Genomic DNA, 19,408 nt, shown 5'->3' on the forward strand with positions numbered 1-19,408 from the left:
TTTTCATGGTGGGATCTCTGAGTTTAAATAATTTATGTGGCCAGGGGAAATTGGCACCCCACTTCCCCCCAAAATAACCAAGCCAAGTGCCTTCTTTTTTCAATTTTTTTATTTTATTTTTAAATAAATTAGAAAATCCTTCGTAAAATCGAAGAATCCTTTTATAAAGCCAGGCTGGTGTTGGGGCCGCCGCTTAGTTTTAGTGGTTTCTTGTGATTTTGTGGTATATCTCTTGCCGTTTGCATTCTCATCGACCTGTTATCCGCACGACCCGCAGCTCCCTGTGCTCTCCTACATCTCCTCCACGCGGCCAGACTCCCCCGACGCATTGCCCTGGGCCTGGGAGACACCCCGGCCAATGCGCCGGCGGATCCGGCCATTTCACGCTTATACATATAACATTTGTCTGTGTTTTGTGTTTTGTTTGTTTGTTGGTTGCTTCCGCTCGACATATCCGTGGGCTATGCGACTCCTCGGGCATCTCGGGGCTTACAGTCGTCACAGTTTTGTGTATATATATAAAAAAAATTTACAGTTTTACATAATTATGCAGCTAGCGTGGGGAAGTGGGCGGATGGACGCGAGAAATGCGAGGAACACTCGACTACATCGTTATTACACTTCTCATATTTTTAGTTGACAAAAAATACTTTAAATTAAGTGTATGAAAAAAAAATATATAAAAAAAGGTTTGTGTTTTGCCGGTTTGATTTGGAAAATGTTTTGCCTTAAAGGTCGAATGGATGGGCGCGGGGCGGGGGTGGCTGCTGAGGGCTACAAAGTAGTTTCATCTGTTGCTGTTGTTGTGGTCTCTGCTGTATTTGCTGTTCTTCATCTTGTTGTTGCTGTTGTTGTTGTTGTTGTTGTGTGGCTACTGCGTTTGCAATTAAGTTATAATTGTTTAATCAGTCTGAATTAATTCCAACACTATGATCTCGCATGGATGTGGGCTGGGCTGTGTGTGGGTGAGTGAGGGCCATCTTACAGCTCGTCCTTGAGATCCTCCTCGCCGCCCTCCGGTGGAGGAGCGCCGCCAGCGCCCTGGTACAGCTTGGCGATCACCGGCTGAACGATGGCCTCCAGATCCTTCTTCTGCTTCTTGTACTCCTCGGGATCGGCGTCGGGGTTCTGCTCCAGCCACTTGATCGACTCATCGATGGCCGACTCCAGCTTGGTCTTCTCCTCGTCGCTCAGCTTGGCGCCCAGCTTGTCCTTGTCGCCGATCTGGTTCTTCAGACTGTACGAGTAGGACTCCAGCTCGTTGCGGGACTCGACGCGCTCCTTCAGCTTCTTGTCCTCATCGGCGAACTTCTCGGCGTCGCGGATCATGCGGTCGATGTCCTCGGGCGTCAGGCGGTTCTGGTCGTTGGTGATCACGATCTTCTCCTTGTTGCCGGTGCCCTTGTCCTCGGCGCTGACCTGCAGGATGCCGTTGGCGTCGATCTCGAACGAGACCTCAATCTGGGGAATGCCACGTGGTGCCGGGGGAATGCCGGTCAGATCGAACTTGCCCAGCAGATGGTTGTCCTTGGTCATGGGACGCTCGCCCTCGTACACCTGGATGGTGACGGTGTGCTGGTTGTCGGAGGCAGTCGAGAAGACCTGCGACTTCTTGGTGGGGATGACGGTGTTGCGGGGAATCAGCTTGGTCATCACACCGCCCACGGTCTCAATACCCATGGTCAGGGGGTTCACGTCGAGCAGCACAATGGCATCGGTATCCTGTTCGCCGGAGAGCACGCCAGCCTGCACAGCAGCACCGTAGGCCACAGCCTCGTCGGGATTGATGCCTCGGGATGGTTCCTTGCCGCCGAAGAAGTCCTTGACCAGCTGCTGCACCTTGGGGATGCGAGTGGAGCCACCGACCAGCACGATCTCGTGCACGTCCTTCTTGTTCATGTCGGCATCCTCGAGCACCTTCTGCACTGGCTTCAGGGTGGAACGGAACAGGTCCAGGTTGAGCTCCTCGAACTTGGCACGGGTCAGCGTCTCGGAGAAGTCGTCGCCCTCGAAGAAGGACTCGATCTCGATGCGCACCTGGTGGGAACCGGACAGAGCACGCTTGGCCTTCTCGACCTCGCGACGCAGCTTCTGCACAGCGCGGTTGTCCTTGCGGATGTCCTTGCCCTTCTTCTTCTTGTACAGTTTGATGAAGTGGTCCATCACACGCTGATCGAAGTCCTCACCGCCCAAATGGGTGTCACCGTTGGTGGCCACCACCTCGAAGACGCCGTTGTCGATGGTCAGCAGGGAGACATCGAAGGTGCCGCCGCCCAAATCGAAGACCAGCACGTTCTTCTCGCCCTCCTTCTTGTCCAGACCGTAGGCAATGGCCGCGGCAGTGGGTTCGTTGATGATGCGCATCACCTGCAGACCGGCGATCACACCGGCATCCTTGGTGGCCTGACGCTGGGCATCGTTGAAGTAGGCCGGCACGGTGACAACGGCATGGGTGACCTTCTTGCCCAGATAGGCTTCGGCGGTTTCCTTCATCTTGCCCAGAACCATGGCGGAGATCTCCTCGGGGGCGAACACCTTGGCGCCCTGCGACGTGTCCACGCTAATGTGCGGCTTCGAGTTCTTCTCGACAACCTTGAAGGGGAAGAACTTGATGTCGTGCTGCACATTGGTGTCGGACCACTCGCGACCGATCAGACGCTTGGCATCGAAGACCGTGTTCTCCGGGTTGGTGGTCAGCTGATTCTTGGCGGCATCTCCGATGAGACGCTCGCCGTCGGCGGTGAAGGCCACGTAGGAGGGAGTGATGCGGTTGCCCTGGTCGTTGGCGATGATCTCAACGCGTCCGTTCTTGTAGACACCAACGCTGTAAAGGGAAATGGCGCGGGATTAGTGGGAGATCTTGAATGGAAACTTGTCTGCGTTTGGGATTCGCTAGATCTTGGTGTATACGAGTGAAGATTGTAAAATGGAACTTTGACCTTGAAGTACTAAGAAATACTACTCATGGGCGCACGTGGAAGTGAGGAAGGTAGATTTTTTAAAAGCAGGGCTAAAGGTTTCAGCATACAAGCTGTTTATTTCATAAAAAATGGTATATTTGAAGTAGGAAAGTAGATTTTTTAAAAGTAGGTCTGAAGGTTTTTAAAAATTATGTATAAAAATTGTTTTTTTTATAAATTAGGAACAGGTTTTTAAGTCTTTTTTTAAGAAAAAGTATATATTAGTATGACAAGTAGGGAAATGCTAAGGATACCCTTGGAAAACAGCAACAAGTGATATGTACAATCTACTGATTTAAAGAACTGCTTTGGAAACTGAGATAAGATCCATGTGTCACAAAAAGTGCTAGACCAATCATGGAATTTACGATCGCAGTATAGTTTATGAAGCAGATACGTGGGCTTACTTACCAGGAGTACGTGGTGCCCAAGTCGATGCCGATCACTGTGCCCAGCTCCTTGTCCTTCTCCTTCTTCTCCTCGCCCAGCGAGAGGCCGACGAAGGCCACGACAGCCAGCAATATGCATAACCTCATGTTGAAGATCTCTCAGGAAAACTGCAAGCATCAGAGGGTTAAGGGAAATTCGAGTTAGTTTTGGGAATTTTAAGCTGCGCTTTTTGTACACGTCAACACGGTCGCACACACACACACTCGCACATGCTCACCCTCTCTCCCAGAGAGAGAGCACTGCCACTGATGACGTCGGCCAGCAGGCACCGTTAGCCGTGCCACTTTGGCAAAATCCTATTCTACCAATATCAGTACCTCTATTTGGGGTCACAGAGTTACTATATGTGGGCCAGATCGCTTAAAGAACACGTCTACTGCTGTGGCTAACTGCCCGGCAACTGCTAAGCGCTGTGCTCATCGCCGCTCCGCTCCACTCCGCTCTGCTCTGCTGACATTGACCGACGTCGACGTCGCCAGAGAGAGAGAGAGAGGGAGAGCGAGAGAGGCAGCGGCAGAGAGCGCAGCGAATTTTGTATACGTGTAACATTTTTCTGGTTCTTTCGCCAGAGGCCGGAGAGAGCCGGCGAGAGAGCGGCCAAATAACTGGTTTTCTTTTGGTTCTTTCACGCACTTGGAGAAAGTCCCCCCGCCCCGCTCCAACACAAAAAGCTGAATTTGCACAGCTGTTTAAGGCAAAGCCACTCTATACATCTTTTTGGTCTTTTGTTTCTATGCCGCACTGACGTGTACTTTTGGCCAGCGGATTTCGCTCTCCCAAAACGCAAGCTCTTGGGCCAAATAAATGACGTGTACCAAGCGGATTGAGCGCTGCCACACACACACACACACACACACTCAGGCAGCCCTACACCCACTCACACAGACGGCGGCAGGCGCAGGCGCTTTTCGCTCTAAAAAAAAAATATTCAAGCGGAATTAAGTGTAAAATAACTGTTTAAATACAGTGCCTCAAATAAATATAAGCCTGGGCCAGGGAAAACTTCTGGAAGGCAGGCGAGGGCCAGGGTCATTCACCGAACAAATATTAGCATAGCTAATGTGTCACGGCCACCACGTCATAGGTGGGCTTTTGTGGAATGCAAGTACAAAAAAAAACTGAATTCGCACGTTTCTATTGATATTGGGGCACGTGCTGGTGACTTTTTTTGGGGAGCAGCCTTTTTTTTTTCTGTCCTTATGCCCCCTTCCTTTGCCAACATGGCGACTATGCGTGTTTGAGTGTATTGGTGGCCCTTGGCGCTGCTCCTTCCTGTTCGCGAATTTTCTGGCAGTGCAACTGCAGTCCGCAGTTGCGGCTGCTAAAATCGCTGCGCTTTGTTTTCCCTGGCAACTGGCACTTACACTTATCGCTGAGCGGCTCACAATTTTCACTTGGTTTCGATTTAATGTGCTTTCTCGACGCCTCAAACGGAACTGACAGAGCAGTAGAATGTGTGGCTGCTGCCTTCTGGGTTTTTGCCGGCGCTTTCTAGGCACGCACACAGTCGCAGGCGGCGACACGCTCACACGCACACGCTGGCAACTCTGGGCCACGTCAGTGGTGGTTCAGTGTTGGAAAGCGCGCGTGGGACGGCGAGTAACCGCCTTTTGAAAAAGTTCTCCCCTAACAAATCCGAATGATTTGATTTTTAAACGACGAAACCTTCAAATGCTTTTTATCTTATCTTGCTTTGCTTCTTAGCTACTCTTTTCTCATAAATAACATATGTTTCTTTGGCTTTGTTGATAAAAAAAAAAACAAACACATCTGGAACTTTCATTCAAGCTGGATATCATGGTAAAATAATATAACTTTAAGTTTCTTCTAGCACGCACCATAAAAAAAACGCACTTATTCGGAGTTGTTAAAATAATTTAAAATATCATCTCAATCACACACATGCCGTCTTTTGAAACCTTTTTCTCGTATACTTACATTTGCTAACTAAAACTATTAAAAAAATATTCACTTATTCGGCTAATTGTCACTTTTTGTCACAGAAGTGTAGTCTTTGTTGTTTTTTGGCTTGGTTTTAATTGATCTAGGGGAATGTAGGGTATTTGTTTATAGTATTTGCGTTCACAGCGCGGTGCGTTGTTCTTGGTGGAACAGGCTCTAGTCGAATAAATCGCGTTTCTCTCTTGCTGTGCTGTTATTCCTGTACGTTTGTTTTGAAACTGATTGTGGCTTTCTGCTCCCCCGGCTATTTATGGCTCCGCGCTCCACGTACCACACGTACCACTGACGTGTCGATGACTCGGCTCTTCCAGAAACATCGATAGCCCAGCGGTTATCGAATAGCTCGAAGAAGTATCCCGTTATGGGGCAAATAGGGGGAATTATGAATGAAAATTTTAGGTAGGGATGTTGGGGAGGTAATATGTGCTATGAATACGCTTGGAATGATTCATTTGTATCATGTTATTGTGTTAAGAACCTATATTTTTGATATTTTTTTATATATTCCTTATACCTACTTTTTTTTATATATATATTTCAGACTTACCCCAATTTGAATAATCTTAATCCCAACTGATTTTGTTTAATAAAGTTCTCTTAATAATCTTTAATTTATTTTAAAAGTAAGGAATATTAAAAGAATCTATATATATATTATTACAAAACTATCTTTTGAAATGTACATAGTTCTAATCGATGTCCGCCCACCGGGGCTGAAAACCCATATTTTCTATATCTTAGTTTATATATATTTTAGACTTTCTTAACTAATTTTGATTAATATAGTTCTCTTAATAATCTTTGTATTTATTTTAAAAAACAAAACTATATACATATTATTATAAAACCATCTTTTCAAATCTAGTTCTTATCGATGTTTTCGAAGTAGAGCCACCCCTATCTCTGACGTGTCGTAGTACCGCCCACCGGGGCTCCACTCTCTCCGAGCTTTCCACTATTTGTTTACCCAAACACTTTCGGAGAGGCGGGCGGTCTGGCCTCCTCCTCGGTGTTTGCCTGATGCAAATACGGGTTTCTTCGAGTAACGACCACTGACGTGTACGTTGCCCCAGGTTCCGCTGGGCCTCCAGCTGGCTCTGGGTGTTCGCCGTATCTTAAGTGGGGCGTACTTATTGACACATACCTCTGACTCGAGTATTTCGAGATTTTGCAATAGGCACATATTATATTAGGCAAATGTGAAAATTACCATGAATGTATTTTCCACTTAAGCAGCTGTTTTGGGGGAATGCATATCCAAAATATGGAAATATATCATACTCCTAACCAGCTGTTTTAATCTTAAACCAACAAAGAATTAATAAAAAATATTTAAAAGCTAAAAATATCTTGATTATTAATAACGTAAAGAATTTTACAAATAATCAATGAATTAATTTGTTATAAGATATCATATTAAAAAGTCCCTATTTGGATTTTTCTATTCTATTCTTTTGGCTCTTTCGAACTCCTTTTTTTTTAAAGAAACAGCTAAATATCAAAAAATATATACTTATATGTATGTAAATTTAAAAATTGTTAAACTTAAATTTGAATATCATCTTTGATATAATAAGTTAAATCATTATTTTCTAAGAATAACAAAGAGGTACGACAAAAAAGTTAAGATTTGATCTGTTTTAAAATATCTATCCTACAATTTTAAAAAATTAAAGTTCTTATAGAATTTTTTTAACTTTGAATTTTTGAAATGTAATATATATTGTTCAATAAGATTATTAAGATATAATATAGTAGTATAGAATTTTTGGAATGTGGACACAAAAAAAAGTAGAAATAGTGAAAATATAAATGACTTTTCCTAGAAATATATACATATTATCAAATTTTTAGCAATCTGACTAATATTCATTTAAAATGATAACGATTTTGTAATTCTTTTTTAAAATATCCTATATTTCTAAACCCATGGTGGGTCTGAAAATTTTAGGACCTAATACTTCGGACTAGTATTCATTTAAAATGTAACGATTTTGAATTTTTTTTTTAAATATCCTTGGTGAATCTCAAAATTGTCAGACTTTTCAAAAATCATATTTGAGATGGGGATTTTATCCAGACTGCATGCTTAGAACATAGATCACGACTAATATTTCGGTTTATCCAGAACAATCATGCTCACAGAGCTGCGCAAAAGTCCACGTATATCTGGCGATTTCCGGGAGCTTCGCGCATCTTCTTCGCCAGAGATATAGGTGGCTCATAAATCAGTGCCCTGCCGATAAGACCGGGTCCACATGGTACGCGGAGCGCCTTCTTGAACCGTCCAGCAGGCCGCTTATCAGCCGGCAGCCGCCCGAGAATTAAAAACGCCCAGTGTTTCTTTGGTTTTTTCGACTTTTGCAATGACACTCAATCAATATCAATATATTTTTCCATAACAATACATAATAGCATGTAATAATCTTCTTTCAGCATTCCCCCGCTCAGCGCCCCATCGATATCGTATCGTAATTTACATTATAAAAGTGTATGCTGACCAAATTTCGGCGTGGAATTCAGCCAAAATCGTTTCCGTTTCCGTGGCAGATTGTGCGGGGAAAACTATGGACAAGTTGTACTCTAAGCAACACACTCAATAACCTCTAGTCGGTAACTTCGATACCTATGGAAACAGAATACAAAGAAAGATGACATAAACTAGGTTCTCTATGGCGAATTTGCTACATTCGGATTATTAATAATGAAACTGATGCGACGTGGTCGAAGAATGGGCCACATCATCTGCCCTCCACAATATTTAAAGCTTACGACATACACAAATCAATTGCTTTACAACGCTGTCGTTTTTCTTGCAGTGTTCTTGTGGCTACTTGGAAAATGAGGAAAATCGCTGAGATGTACATTTATATATATGTGTATATAAAAAATCGGAGCGTAAAGAAAAGCACATCGAAAAACGATTAATAGTTAATAGTTGTATAAGAGTATAGTTACAGTTTTTTGGTTTTTGGGCAAAAGAGTGCACAAAAATGGTTTGCTCTTGCGTATATAATATATAAAGTTGCTTTGAATTGAATTTGTATGCTTGGTTTGCCCTCGCTAGTTGCTGAAACACTTGAGTTGCATAGATCCGTTGAGTGTTTTTGGTTTTCTTCGTTCTTTTGTGAGAGAGTTTTTGGTCCGAAACTGTGACACGAAGTGGGCTATTCTATGGATACGCATGCAGGCTCTACGGCGTCCTTCTGCTAGTTAACAATGTCAACAAAGGCAAGCTGATTTTACACTTAAGTGGGTCGGTTTGTATTTTTTGCTAACTGAAAAGTGTTGGTACGCAAAGTAAGCTCTGGATAGTGTTTGCCAGTTGGTTTTGCAATAACGCTATATGCACAGATGTTACTGAGACGTTTGACAGATTAAAAAATGCAATTGGAAAACGGCTGATTGTAATTTCGATCGATTACTTTGTTATTAATAACAGAAAAACTGATCATGGAAGCTTTAGCTTGGATTCGTACTGCACAGATGCGCAGTTTCAAAAACCAACTGGCAACTATCCAAAGATTACTTCCTGCCGATGCGATTCTTTGTCAAACCAAATTGGGACCCATCCATTATACATATATCTGTGTATATATAGTGGTGTATATATATATATTCTGTGTTCTGCTTGGTGCGGTGGCAGCAAATTGTTTCATCATTCTCCTCCTCCTCCTCATCATCCTTATCCTCATCCTCCTCCTCCTTCTCCACCCTGCGCGGGCCTCCTACTCGTGCCTCACCCCGCAAATGGACAGGAACGTACTGAAGTTGTGCAGGCTGCAGGCGGGCAGCACTGTGTAGACAATGGCGGCCGTGTCCTGGCACTTGAGACGGAAGTCGTGCAGCGCCTGGAGCAGTACATCCGTTGCCGGAGCGGCGTTCACTTGGTAGAACAATTTCAGGTGGATGGCCGGCACTGGTTGGTGCTGATCCCCGCCAGCGCCGCCCGGTTGCGTCGGCGTGGCAGGTGGTGTTCCAGAATTCGACGCCTGCTGCGGCTGCGACTGCTTCTTGGCCAGCGGATAGTCCTTCAGCAGACGATTCACCACATACGTGAGGATCTCGTCCAGATGCTCGGCACTAACCGATTGCGCCAGACGGCAGTGGTTGCCCAGGATGTCGTCGCTCAGCTGGGTCAGCTGGGTGGTGGACGAGGCCAGGCCGGTGGACACGTAGCACACAATGGCCGCACAGTTGTTCTCGTAGTTCCAGCGACGCCGTATAGAGATGGTGTAGTCACCCACCGAACAGCCAGTCTCCTCGTCTGCAAAACAGATTAAACAGATGATTCGAGTTGGATATTGGAGTGATTGCGCTGTGCCGGCCTTACAGTCGAATCGATCGTTGTGGGTGTGCGCCCACACCTGCCACTCCACCAAGGCCTCCCGCGGCAGCGCCGGCAGCACTATGTAGTCCATGATGGCATTGGTGGTGCGACGCTCCCACTGGCGACGCGCCTCGCCGATGAAGGCCGGATGGGTCACAAAGCAGATGCCGTGCACCACGTCCCGCAGCTGGCCGTGGGCGTTCATCGCCTTGGCAATGCGGCTGATGTGGCGCAGCGTGAGCTTGCACTGCGGACGGATGCCGCCCTCGATGATTGTCATGCTGCCGGGCACCAGGGCGATCTGGCCGGAGATGTACGTGATGTCGCCAATCTGAAAGGGTAAAGGTTTCCAATCAGTAGAGCAAGTGATCTTGTGATCTCCGTTTGTACGGGATGTAGTCTCACCCTGGTGGACTGGCTGTAGGGGCCAATGTTGGCCGGCGCCCAGTGCGAGATGCCCTGCACATGCATCGTGTTGCGCCGCCCGTTGAGCAGCGCCGCCGCCGTCTCTTCGCCCTCGCGATCCCGCTCCTCGGCGCTGGATATCGTGCCGGCCACCGGCTGGCGGTAGGCGATGGCCTCCATCACCACGTGGCAGCCGTCGGGCAGCGGACACTCGACGCAGACGCGCGTCGGCGGATTGTGGAAGTCGAAGGCGCGATGGTAGACCCGATTCAGCGCCGGATACTCGCCAATCGAGCGCACGTAGAGCGTGACATAGCACAGATCCTGCAGATCGTAGCCCTTGGCCTGGCACATCTCGCGCAGCGTGTCCAGGGCCTGCTCCATGCCCTGCTCAATGCCCTCCGATCCGGAGCCTGTGAAGGGATCAAGCGCAGGATTAGCAATCATGTTGTGGAGGGAAAAAAGATAAAGCACAGTGGTCACTCGGAAAAAGCTATTCTTTTCGTTACAAGTTAATGCAAACAAAGTGTTCTTACTTATTAGTTAGTTTGTTGAAGTAATATATTAGTTGTTGCAGGCCTAAGTTATGGTTTTAGTTTGCTTTTAGCATTTTTAGATAGTTAAGATCATAGCATAAATAAATAACAGACAAGTTGTACTAAAAAACTATATAAATTATCTTTGCGCGATCGAGTGACCACCGGCTCCTCGAAAGAGACAGTATAGAGATGCAATAGAGACTCTTTGGATACCCTGTATGCCCGCCAGCCACATCCAGCCCTTGGCATTGATGGCCGCTCTGGCCTCGTTGGCCAGTGGACGGAACTCGCGCTCGTACTTCAGCGGACTGGGCGGCTGTGTGGTGGCCGAGGTGGCTGCTCCTCCTCCAGCTCCGCCCGGATGACAGCAGGTATTGGCGCTGAGCCCAAGCGAGGAGATGGCCAGCGACAGCGAGCCGCACACGGCGGCCGTGCTGCTGCCAAGCCCATGGCCACCGCCGTGGCTCTGCGAGCTGGCCAGGCTGCTCAGGCCGTCGGCGGTGGTGGCCAGCAGCATGGACGCACAGGCTGAGGTGGAACAGATTGGCGGCCCGCCCAGACCACCGCCCAGGATCGTCGTCGCCGCCGCCGCCGCTGTGGGCTCGTCGACGCTGGCGCTCTTCGTGACAATGGGTATCGGCGAGGAGGCGGTGGCGGCCAGATGGCGGCCAAAGGAGTTGCTGCGCGAGATCAGCTCGCTTTGGCTGAGCGATTCGCGCAGCCGTGTCTCCTTCTCGATCAGCTCCAGCTCCGTCTCGCTAAAGTCCGGATCGCTGAGGTCGCTGTACGTCGATTCGTTCAGATCGCTGATGTAGTCGAGCGAACGCTTCACGAACACAACCTCGCCGCCGCAGCCGCCGCCGCCGCCGCTGCTGGCCGCGCCCGCCGCCTCCTTCGGCTGCAGCGTCAGTTTGGTGAAGTTGATGTAGCCCACCGGGCAGATGGGATCCGCGCTGCTGATGATCGTCTGGATGTCCTCGACCACGATGCGCTGCCGGAAGAGCGGGCAGTCCAGGGTGAAGGTCTCGTACTCGCCGCCCTCGCCGCACACATTCAGTCCGTACTTGTCGCGCATCTTCAGCAGGTGCGGCTGCATCTCGCGCAGCGACTTGCCCAGGTGACGATCCGGCACGAGGCCCAGGGCAGCCACCTGTGTCCGGGATATCGGGCGAGATGGAGGCGCCATGGATGGTTAAGCGGGGGAATATTGCGACTCGAAGCAGCCTCGTTGGAGGGCAGATTTACAGGGCTATTTCATTCTTTCCTTCCGATGGGCTGGGAATAACTTATTTTTCCCCTTTTAATACCTTCTCTAACACCATACTTATGGCCACTTCACCTAATATCCTCGATTATAATTTATAACATAATTTTTCCCATTTTCTACACAACATTTTCCACTTTACCATGACAAATTGATCAGTTTAAATGAGACATTAAGTAACAAATGGCCCATATCCCTTACTTTTCTCTATTGTTGACAATAGTTTGGTTTTTCCCCCTGACTGCAGCGCATATTCCGCACTTAACAAGACTAAAAATAAACCTAGATGGGATATTAAGTAACTAATGGCTCATATCGCCTCCTAATTCTGTGCGATTCTTCATACACACGGGTTCTAGTATTCATTAAGTACACACATTTCCCTCATTCTACCCCACACTATACGGTGATTTCTTCATCTGCCAGGCCCCTCTTATACGCAAATAAAATTGTTACTACAACTATGCTGCTAAATTGATGGGCAAACAGTGAATTATTTCACATTACAGACATTGCCAATGGCAGTGGAAGTGGAATTCAGGTGAAACAGATCGCTTTCAGCTGAGCAATTCGAGCGTTTGTTTACACGGTCTAAATTTAGCACGAGTGACAACCACTCAGTCGGGGAAGTGGAATTCGATTCGATGCGATTATGAAACCGACAAGTGTCTACTTTATCTATGGATACAATGATCCCACAGTTCTAGGCCATTTCCTTGTAAATCTGCCAGCCAACGAAGGTGCTTGCTTGCTTTTTCGGCGGAGTCTGAGTGCGACAGTCGACTCGTGCGATACCTTGATGATGATGGCGTGCACCTGGCAGTCGATCATCTCCTGCAGCAGTTCAGTCTGATCTCTCCTCCACAGGTAGGCCAGGGATATCAGGTTCAGGCGGCTGCACACGTTCTCCACACGCACGCGCTGGTAGTCCGACAGGATGGCGCCCACGGCCACCGCGTCCACCTGAAGTTCGTGCTGTGAGGGGCAGATTAAGTGCGCAAATTAGTACTATTGCAATACACTCAGAAAAATATTGAAGTACAGTCTAGGATAATTTGTAGGAAAAGTATTAAAGAATTTCCCCAAAGGTATGACGATAATATATCAAACTACTATTAGACAGATTTATAGAGATTTTAACTTATATTAGGCAACAAAAAATATTATAAAAAATATAGAACCATAATATAAAACGTTATATTTTTACAGAGTTTTTGTAGACCAAAAGATAACCCACTTATATTTTGTAATAGTAGTTTCTTTAATATAATAAAGTATAGATCTTTCATTGATCTGAAATACGGTAGTAAAATAAGGTAGTTTTAAAGTGCTTCAGTAACTAGTTCCTAGATCTCAACTGATGTACGTATTTTAAATGATGATCAGGGTTATTAATAGTATCATCTATCATATTCTATATGTTATCAAAAAACTAGACAGTCGTAACCCTAGTAGCTAGCACCACAACCCCTTAGGCTTAGTTATGTAAATTGTCTTATCTTCTCTAATAATATTTATTTATTCCTGGCTTTCCAGGCCCGAAAAGTTCATTACTGTCTTATCAACGTGAGTTACCAAGTTGGGTGAAGTACATATATCAACCGATTTCTGATCGAAAACAAAGCCCGGTGTGCCCTATAAGCGGGATTTTCCGAGTGCAATTAATTTGCTATCAGCTCAGAGCAGATCAAATGCTAATGTAGGCGACGAGTGAAAATCGAGCGAAAATTATAACGAAAAGGCCAGGCACTCCGCGATATCAGCTGGGGGAATGCAAAAGTGTAATCACAGTTTGAGGGCCCCCGATGGCCAGCGCCTGCCAAACTGTAATCATCATCGTAAGTTCAATTTCTTGCTGCTTTGAGGGGTAAATAAACAATTTGCGCGATTACCCGACCTCCCACTCGCATTGTTATTGTTTTGCTCTGGGCTTTCCGCCACAATTTGTTGTATTTAGTTGTGTTTCACCCAGCCCGGGCGGTTCACGTGCACGGCAACAGCTCGTCCTGTCCCGATTGGCCGGGCATCGCGATAAGATTACCGCCCGGCGACTTGCCATCGCGAATAGATGTGGCTGTGGCCGTGCCACCCGATTACGGAGCGGCTTGTGGTTGCAGTTGCAATCTGAGCTGCAGTTGATTGATGAGTACGAGGAGCGGGGATGAGTGGGCCCGAGTGGAGGTCCAAGGACACGGCACAACAAGCGCGGATAGAATCCCCGATCAGATAGCTCTGTTAACCCCTCACCCAGCTCGAAATAACAGCAAACTCTTTAGCCATGTGGGTTAAATCAAATTCGGTTCAGAGCTATTAATTTTCGGACAATCTGGCAACTTCATGATAAAAAGTAATACAAGAATTTACTAAACATGAGAGTTATCCAAAACCATTTGATGAACCTATGATAATAGTTTATAAACACTATAAAACTCTACTCTATATTGGCTAAAATAGTTTAGAGCTATTAGCTTTGGTTTGAATTTCGGACAATCTGGCAACTTCATGATAAAAAGTAATACAAGTATTTACTAAATATGAGAGTTATCCAAAAGTCTTGGTTTAATTCTATGATAGTAATTCCTTAAACAGTCTGAAACTCTGTTCTACATTGGTTAAATCAAAAATGGTTCAGAGCCTTTAACTTTGGTTTGAATTTCGGACAATCTGGCAACTTCATGGTAAAAACCAATTTCTTTGTTCAAACTTATGGTAATTGCTCTTTTAAAAGTCTGAAACTGTACTCTTTATTTTTTACATAGTCAGAGATAGTTCAGATCTATAGTAATTAAATAAGATTGTATTTCAGATGGTCTGGCAACTTCATGATGAAGTATAAAAAGAATTTATTATTACTTTTTATATTACTTTTTGTTCAAATCTGTGATAATAAGACTTTAATCCCTCTGAAACTCTACTCTATAGTCTGGCAACTTCATGATAAAAAGTATTTACTAAAACCAATCTAATATGAGAGTTATCCAAAACCCGTTGTTCAAATCTATGGTACTTGCTCTTAAAACCCACTGAAACTCTATAGAATTGACTTTTGCCTATCATGTTCAGAAAAACGTCTCCTTTTTCTGTCTAAGTCAACTTATGCAAACAGTAAGTAACTTTTCAGAGCAGTGCTCTATGATATAACTACATCTTAGGAAAATAGGCTGGGCCGCGGGAAGACATAAACAAGTAATTCTAATCGATTTCAATAGAAATGGCTAGTTAGGTAAACAAATGCAATGTTTACGATTCGAATTCAGTCAAAGCTACATTTCAATAAACAAATCGGACTCTATAGATGGTGTTACTTTGTCTGTTCTATTTTATACCTTCAAAGGCTATTTGGTTACTTGCTTCTTTGCTGTGGCAACATCGATTGCAGTCGATTTTCCTTGGTTTCTTATCATTCCAATAAACATATCGGACCCTATAGCTGGTATTATGTTCTCTTTTTCATTTAAGACTTTAGAAGGGTATTTGAGAACTTGTTTTTTTTTAAATTTCAGACATAAAACAGCAATAGCAGACGGTTTCCCCAGTGTTCTTTTCATTTGAATAAACATATTGAACCCCATACAATTATTTTTTTATCTGTTGATATTTTCATATGGTGTTTAAACTTGATTCTTTAAATTAGAAGGTATACAATAGTCGATTTCATTACAAAAAAACATATTGAACCCTTTTATCTGGTATCTTTTCTGTTTAAATTGGAGTTTTTGTAGGGTTTCTTTCAAAATAAAGTCATAAAATAGCTATTGCAATTGCAGTCGATTTCCCCAGGTTTCCTATCGTCAAAATAAATATATCTAACCCTATATAAGGTATTGTTTCCATTGTTAAAGGGAGACGTTTATAGGGCGTTATGAACTTTTTTCTTTGAAGTTAAAGGTATACAATAGCACTCGCAATTGCAGTAGATTTCTTTATAACAAACATATCGAGCCCTATAGCTGGTATTATTTTCAGTTCAATTCGGATTTGTTGTAGGGTATTTGTTAAAACGTTTCCCTGAATTCGAAGGCTACAATGGCAATTGCAGTCGATTTCCCCAGTCCTCTTATCAGCAACTTTAATCTAAGATTGGGGTCGGAAGGGGGGCACAGCAATCATTAAGCAATCAATCACCTTGCATGTCTCCAGCAGACTATATAGATCCTCGACCTCGTCGTCGTCGGTGGGCACGTACTGCTTGCCGGTCTGGGTGCTCTTGCCCTTGGTCTCGCGCCGGTAGAGCGGCAGTCCCATGGCGCTGGCCAGAATCTCGATGCCCATGTGGCCGACCGTCTGGTACATAAAGCTGTCCAGTTCGTCTGGAAAGTAACAATGCGGAGTCAGCGGCGGGAGATCAAATGGCTGCGGCTACAGCGCGAATCGGTGGTAAATGATTTCGCAAATAGTAGCAGCAATAATGTATCGTTCTGCCCATCTATACAAGTCATTTATTGCCAAACCCCCTTTGGGATCTCTTTTGAGGGGAAAGGAAATGAAATGAGAACGATTAGTATGAAAATTGCATTTCTATCACGTTTTAATATATATTGTATAATCTATTAAGGCCATAGCTATTAACTAAAGAAAGGTATTTGTTACTTTTCAATTACCCTCTACCTGAGAATAAATAAATAAATAAAATTATATAAAATAAAAAATCATTGTTCAAATTTGCTTTAAGAACTGGATGAAAATAAAATCGAAGCTCTTTACTTTCTAAATGTGATTTAAAATCTTATTTGGTGTCTTTCAGTAAAACAGGACGAACTGTTTCATAACGTTCTTATAGGGTCTATGTGGAAAAATCATCATAGCTTTTTTTTTAATCTATCTATAAACTATCTAATCTACTTCTTATAACCCTTTTTCTTAATATATCTTAGTGGGAACTAACAGATCCCTTAAAATTTCTGTGTATATAAGATTAATTCAACGAAATCCAGAAAGGTCTTCGTTCTTTTGCCCTAAATGATGGATACTATAGTTATATAGGTGCTTTTTGGTCTATCATAAAGCTTAGAAAATTAAAATATGGTATGATTTCCATATCCTATTTACTACCTTTAACTTTCGGTTTCATCTGATGAAACCTAACTTATTATTCCTTTCCCTAGAAATGATAGATACTATAGTTATGGAAGATCAGGAAAACAATATATAATATGGAACCTATATCCTTTGATAAGATATAACTAATCTAAATTCTTTTTTTGTCTTCAGATGATTGATACTAAAGTTAAGCCCTGTTGGTCAATTAAAAAGTTTATAAAATCGTAGTATTATATGGTATCTAAACCTTTGATTGGATATGATCGAACCTATCTAACTATTATTTTGCTTTGAAGTGATTAAAACTACCTTTATGTACTTTTTGGTAGATTGTAAAGCAGTAGTAATATGATATGGTACCTCAACTTTTTGCTTTGATATGATCGATATAACTAATTAATATTATCTTGAATTGAGGGAAACAATAGTTAGTTGCTATTGGTCGATCATAAAGCTTGTAAAATCATAGTATTATATGGTATCTTCACCCTTTGATTGGATGTGATAGAACCTATCTAACTATTCTTTTGCTTTGAAGTGATTAACACTACATTTATGTACTCTTTGGTGGATTGTAAGGCTCGGGAAATAGTAATATGATATGGTCCTTAACCCTTTGCTGTTATATGAACGATATAACTAATTACTTTTATCTTGAAATGGTAAACAATAGTTAGTTCTCTTAATCGATCATAAAGCTTAGAAAAACCTTAGTATAACATACAAATTATATGGTATATATAACCATTGATTGGATATGATCATACCTATCTGACTATTCTTTTGCCTTGAAGTGGTGGATTTTTGGTGGATTGTAGAGCTCAGGAATTAGTAATATCATATAATCATAAAGCTTAGAAAATCATAGTATTATGTGGGGTCTCCACCCTCTCCCTACAAGGCTGGCCGACTGCCGCGCACTCACCTCTGTCCTTGGGATGCAGATTGGCCAGGGCGACGATCTCGTGGCCCTCGGCGACGCACTGCATCATGTTGTAGCAGCTGTCCTTGCCGCCGCTGACCATGGCCACCACCCGCATCGTGCCGGCGATTCTCGACCCGATTTCGCTCAGTGTAGTGGGAAGTGCTGCTGCGATGCTGCCGCTGCCGCTGCCTCTCCTTTATCTTTAGCTTTATTTTTGGCTTAGTTTGTGCTGCTCGTTAGTCTCGGAGTGCGTGCTCATTTGGTCTGCTTTTGTTGACTAGACTGATTTGCCGTGTCTTTTGGTTTGTGTTTCTGTTTTTCTGCTTTTCCGTCCTCTGTCTCCTCTTCTCTCTCTCTTTCCGCCGCCGCCGCTCCTGTGCTGCAAAGAGGTGGGGAGAGCAAGGGAGCAGGTAAATTGCCTGATTAAAAAGCTTTCAAACTGTGGGGGGGGGGGGGGTTCGCCCGTGTGTAATTGCTTTAAAACCGTAAGTGCTTGTTGCTCGCGGAAAATTGAATTAAAGCTGGGAAAAGCCACACTCACACACACACACACAGAGAGGCGATCTGATTGCATTATTCGCTCTCTCGCAGGACATCCTCTGCTGCTGCTGCTCGCTGCCTGTGCTAATTGCAAAACTGCACGAAGGTCACACGGCACACACACACACACACACGCACACACAGCACGCACACACCTGCATTTGTTTAGAGCGAAATATTCTAACGGGTGTAAATCTTCGTTTTATAAATAAATCGAAATTCGTTGCGCCGGCAGCAGCGGCGCGTGCAACAATAACAACAAACAAAACAGCAGAGCGCAAGAAAACGAAAGTAAGGCGAAAGGAAATTAAGGAGAAAATGACAGAGTGTGCCGCACACGGACACAGCCGCAGCCACCCACACACACGCACACACAGATTTGACCCAAATATAATATTTTCAGCATATAACATTTTCATTTCCATTGCCATTTCCTCTCCTCCTTGCCTTCTTCCATCTTTTTTTTGGATGAACTCACTCTGGATACCAAAACACAAGCTGGGGCACACACTCACACACACAGGCGCAACCGCAACAAAACACAAAAACACACTTTGCGAATTTCGAAAAACAACAAACACAATGTGCCGTTGTGGCCTGGCCAGCAGGAGCACGGCACGGCCGGATTGGATGGCTCCGGGCGGGCTCCTGGAGGGCGCCTGGCAGCAGGTGCAGGCCACGGACGGACGCGGATCGCTTACCAACCCAGCTGGCCGAGCTTTATAATTGTTGTGCGACAGAACTAATGGCAAAAAACTTATTTCTTTTGCCGCTAATGCAGCGCCAGTGTTGCCAGATGGCGTTGCTCTGAATATGCCCGTCGGTCGCGGCCTAGGGCAATAACATACTAAAAAATACTGAGCGCCAAAAAGCTCAGCATTTTAGGTTATAAAAAATACAAATTAAATTAATCATTAATTTAACGGGTTTTAATGACCACCAATACCTCTTAGGGTAAAAGTGCAAATATAAGCACTTACAAGTCCCAACATT

General features: G+C 44.5%; 2 protein-coding genes across 8 annotated transcripts; both read right to left on the reverse strand.

Annotated features, from left to right (window-relative positions):
• Positions 1 to 91: 91 nt before the first annotated feature.
• Positions 92 to 5,605, reverse strand: LOC108030851 (endoplasmic reticulum chaperone BiP). 3 transcript variants are annotated; one of them, XM_017104032.3, is made up of 3 exons: positions 5,349 to 5,605; positions 3,372 to 3,517; positions 92 to 2,824 (listed from the first exon to the last, which is right to left on the reverse strand). In XM_017104032.3, exons 2-3 carry the CDS (start codon positions 3,494 to 3,496, stop codon positions 982 to 984), a joined length of 1,968 nt encoding a protein of 655 aa, XP_016959521.1. In that variant the 5' UTR covers positions 3,497 to 3,517; positions 5,349 to 5,605; the 3' UTR covers positions 92 to 981. The 3 variants fall into 3 exon arrangements, with proteins under 3 accessions (XP_016959521.1, XP_043948951.1, XP_043948952.1); XM_044093016.2 differs by lacking the exon at positions 5,349 to 5,605 and adding an exon at positions 4,775 to 4,938; XM_044093017.2 differs by lacking the exon at positions 5,349 to 5,605 and adding an exon at positions 3,728 to 3,872.
• Positions 5,606 to 7,712: 2,107 nt separating this feature from the next.
• On the reverse strand, positions 7,713 to 19,228 carry LOC108030733 (uncharacterized). 5 transcript variants are annotated; one of them, XM_017103814.3, is made up of 8 exons: positions 19,117 to 19,228; positions 17,876 to 18,254; positions 16,036 to 16,220; positions 12,706 to 12,885; positions 10,860 to 11,796; positions 10,108 to 10,520; positions 9,706 to 10,033; positions 7,713 to 9,639 (listed from the first exon to the last, which is right to left on the reverse strand). In XM_017103814.3, exons 2-8 carry the CDS (start codon positions 17,988 to 17,990, stop codon positions 9,101 to 9,103), a joined length of 2,697 nt encoding a protein of 898 aa, XP_016959303.1. In that variant the 5' UTR covers positions 17,991 to 18,254; positions 19,117 to 19,228; the 3' UTR covers positions 7,713 to 9,100. The 5 variants fall into 5 exon arrangements, with proteins under 5 accessions (XP_016959303.1, XP_016959391.1, XP_050746362.1 ...); XM_017103902.3 differs by having other exon boundaries at positions 19,121 to 19,212; XM_050890405.1 differs by lacking the exon at positions 19,117 to 19,228 and adding an exon at positions 18,969 to 19,083.
• Between the last annotated feature and the right edge of the window lie 180 nt (positions 19,229 to 19,408).

The sequence above is a fragment of the Drosophila biarmipes genome, chromosome X (assembly GCF_025231255.1).
Source record: "Drosophila biarmipes strain raj3 chromosome X, RU_DBia_V1.1, whole genome shotgun sequence".
Classification (NCBI taxonomy): domain Eukaryota; kingdom Metazoa; phylum Arthropoda; class Insecta; order Diptera; family Drosophilidae; genus Drosophila; species Drosophila biarmipes.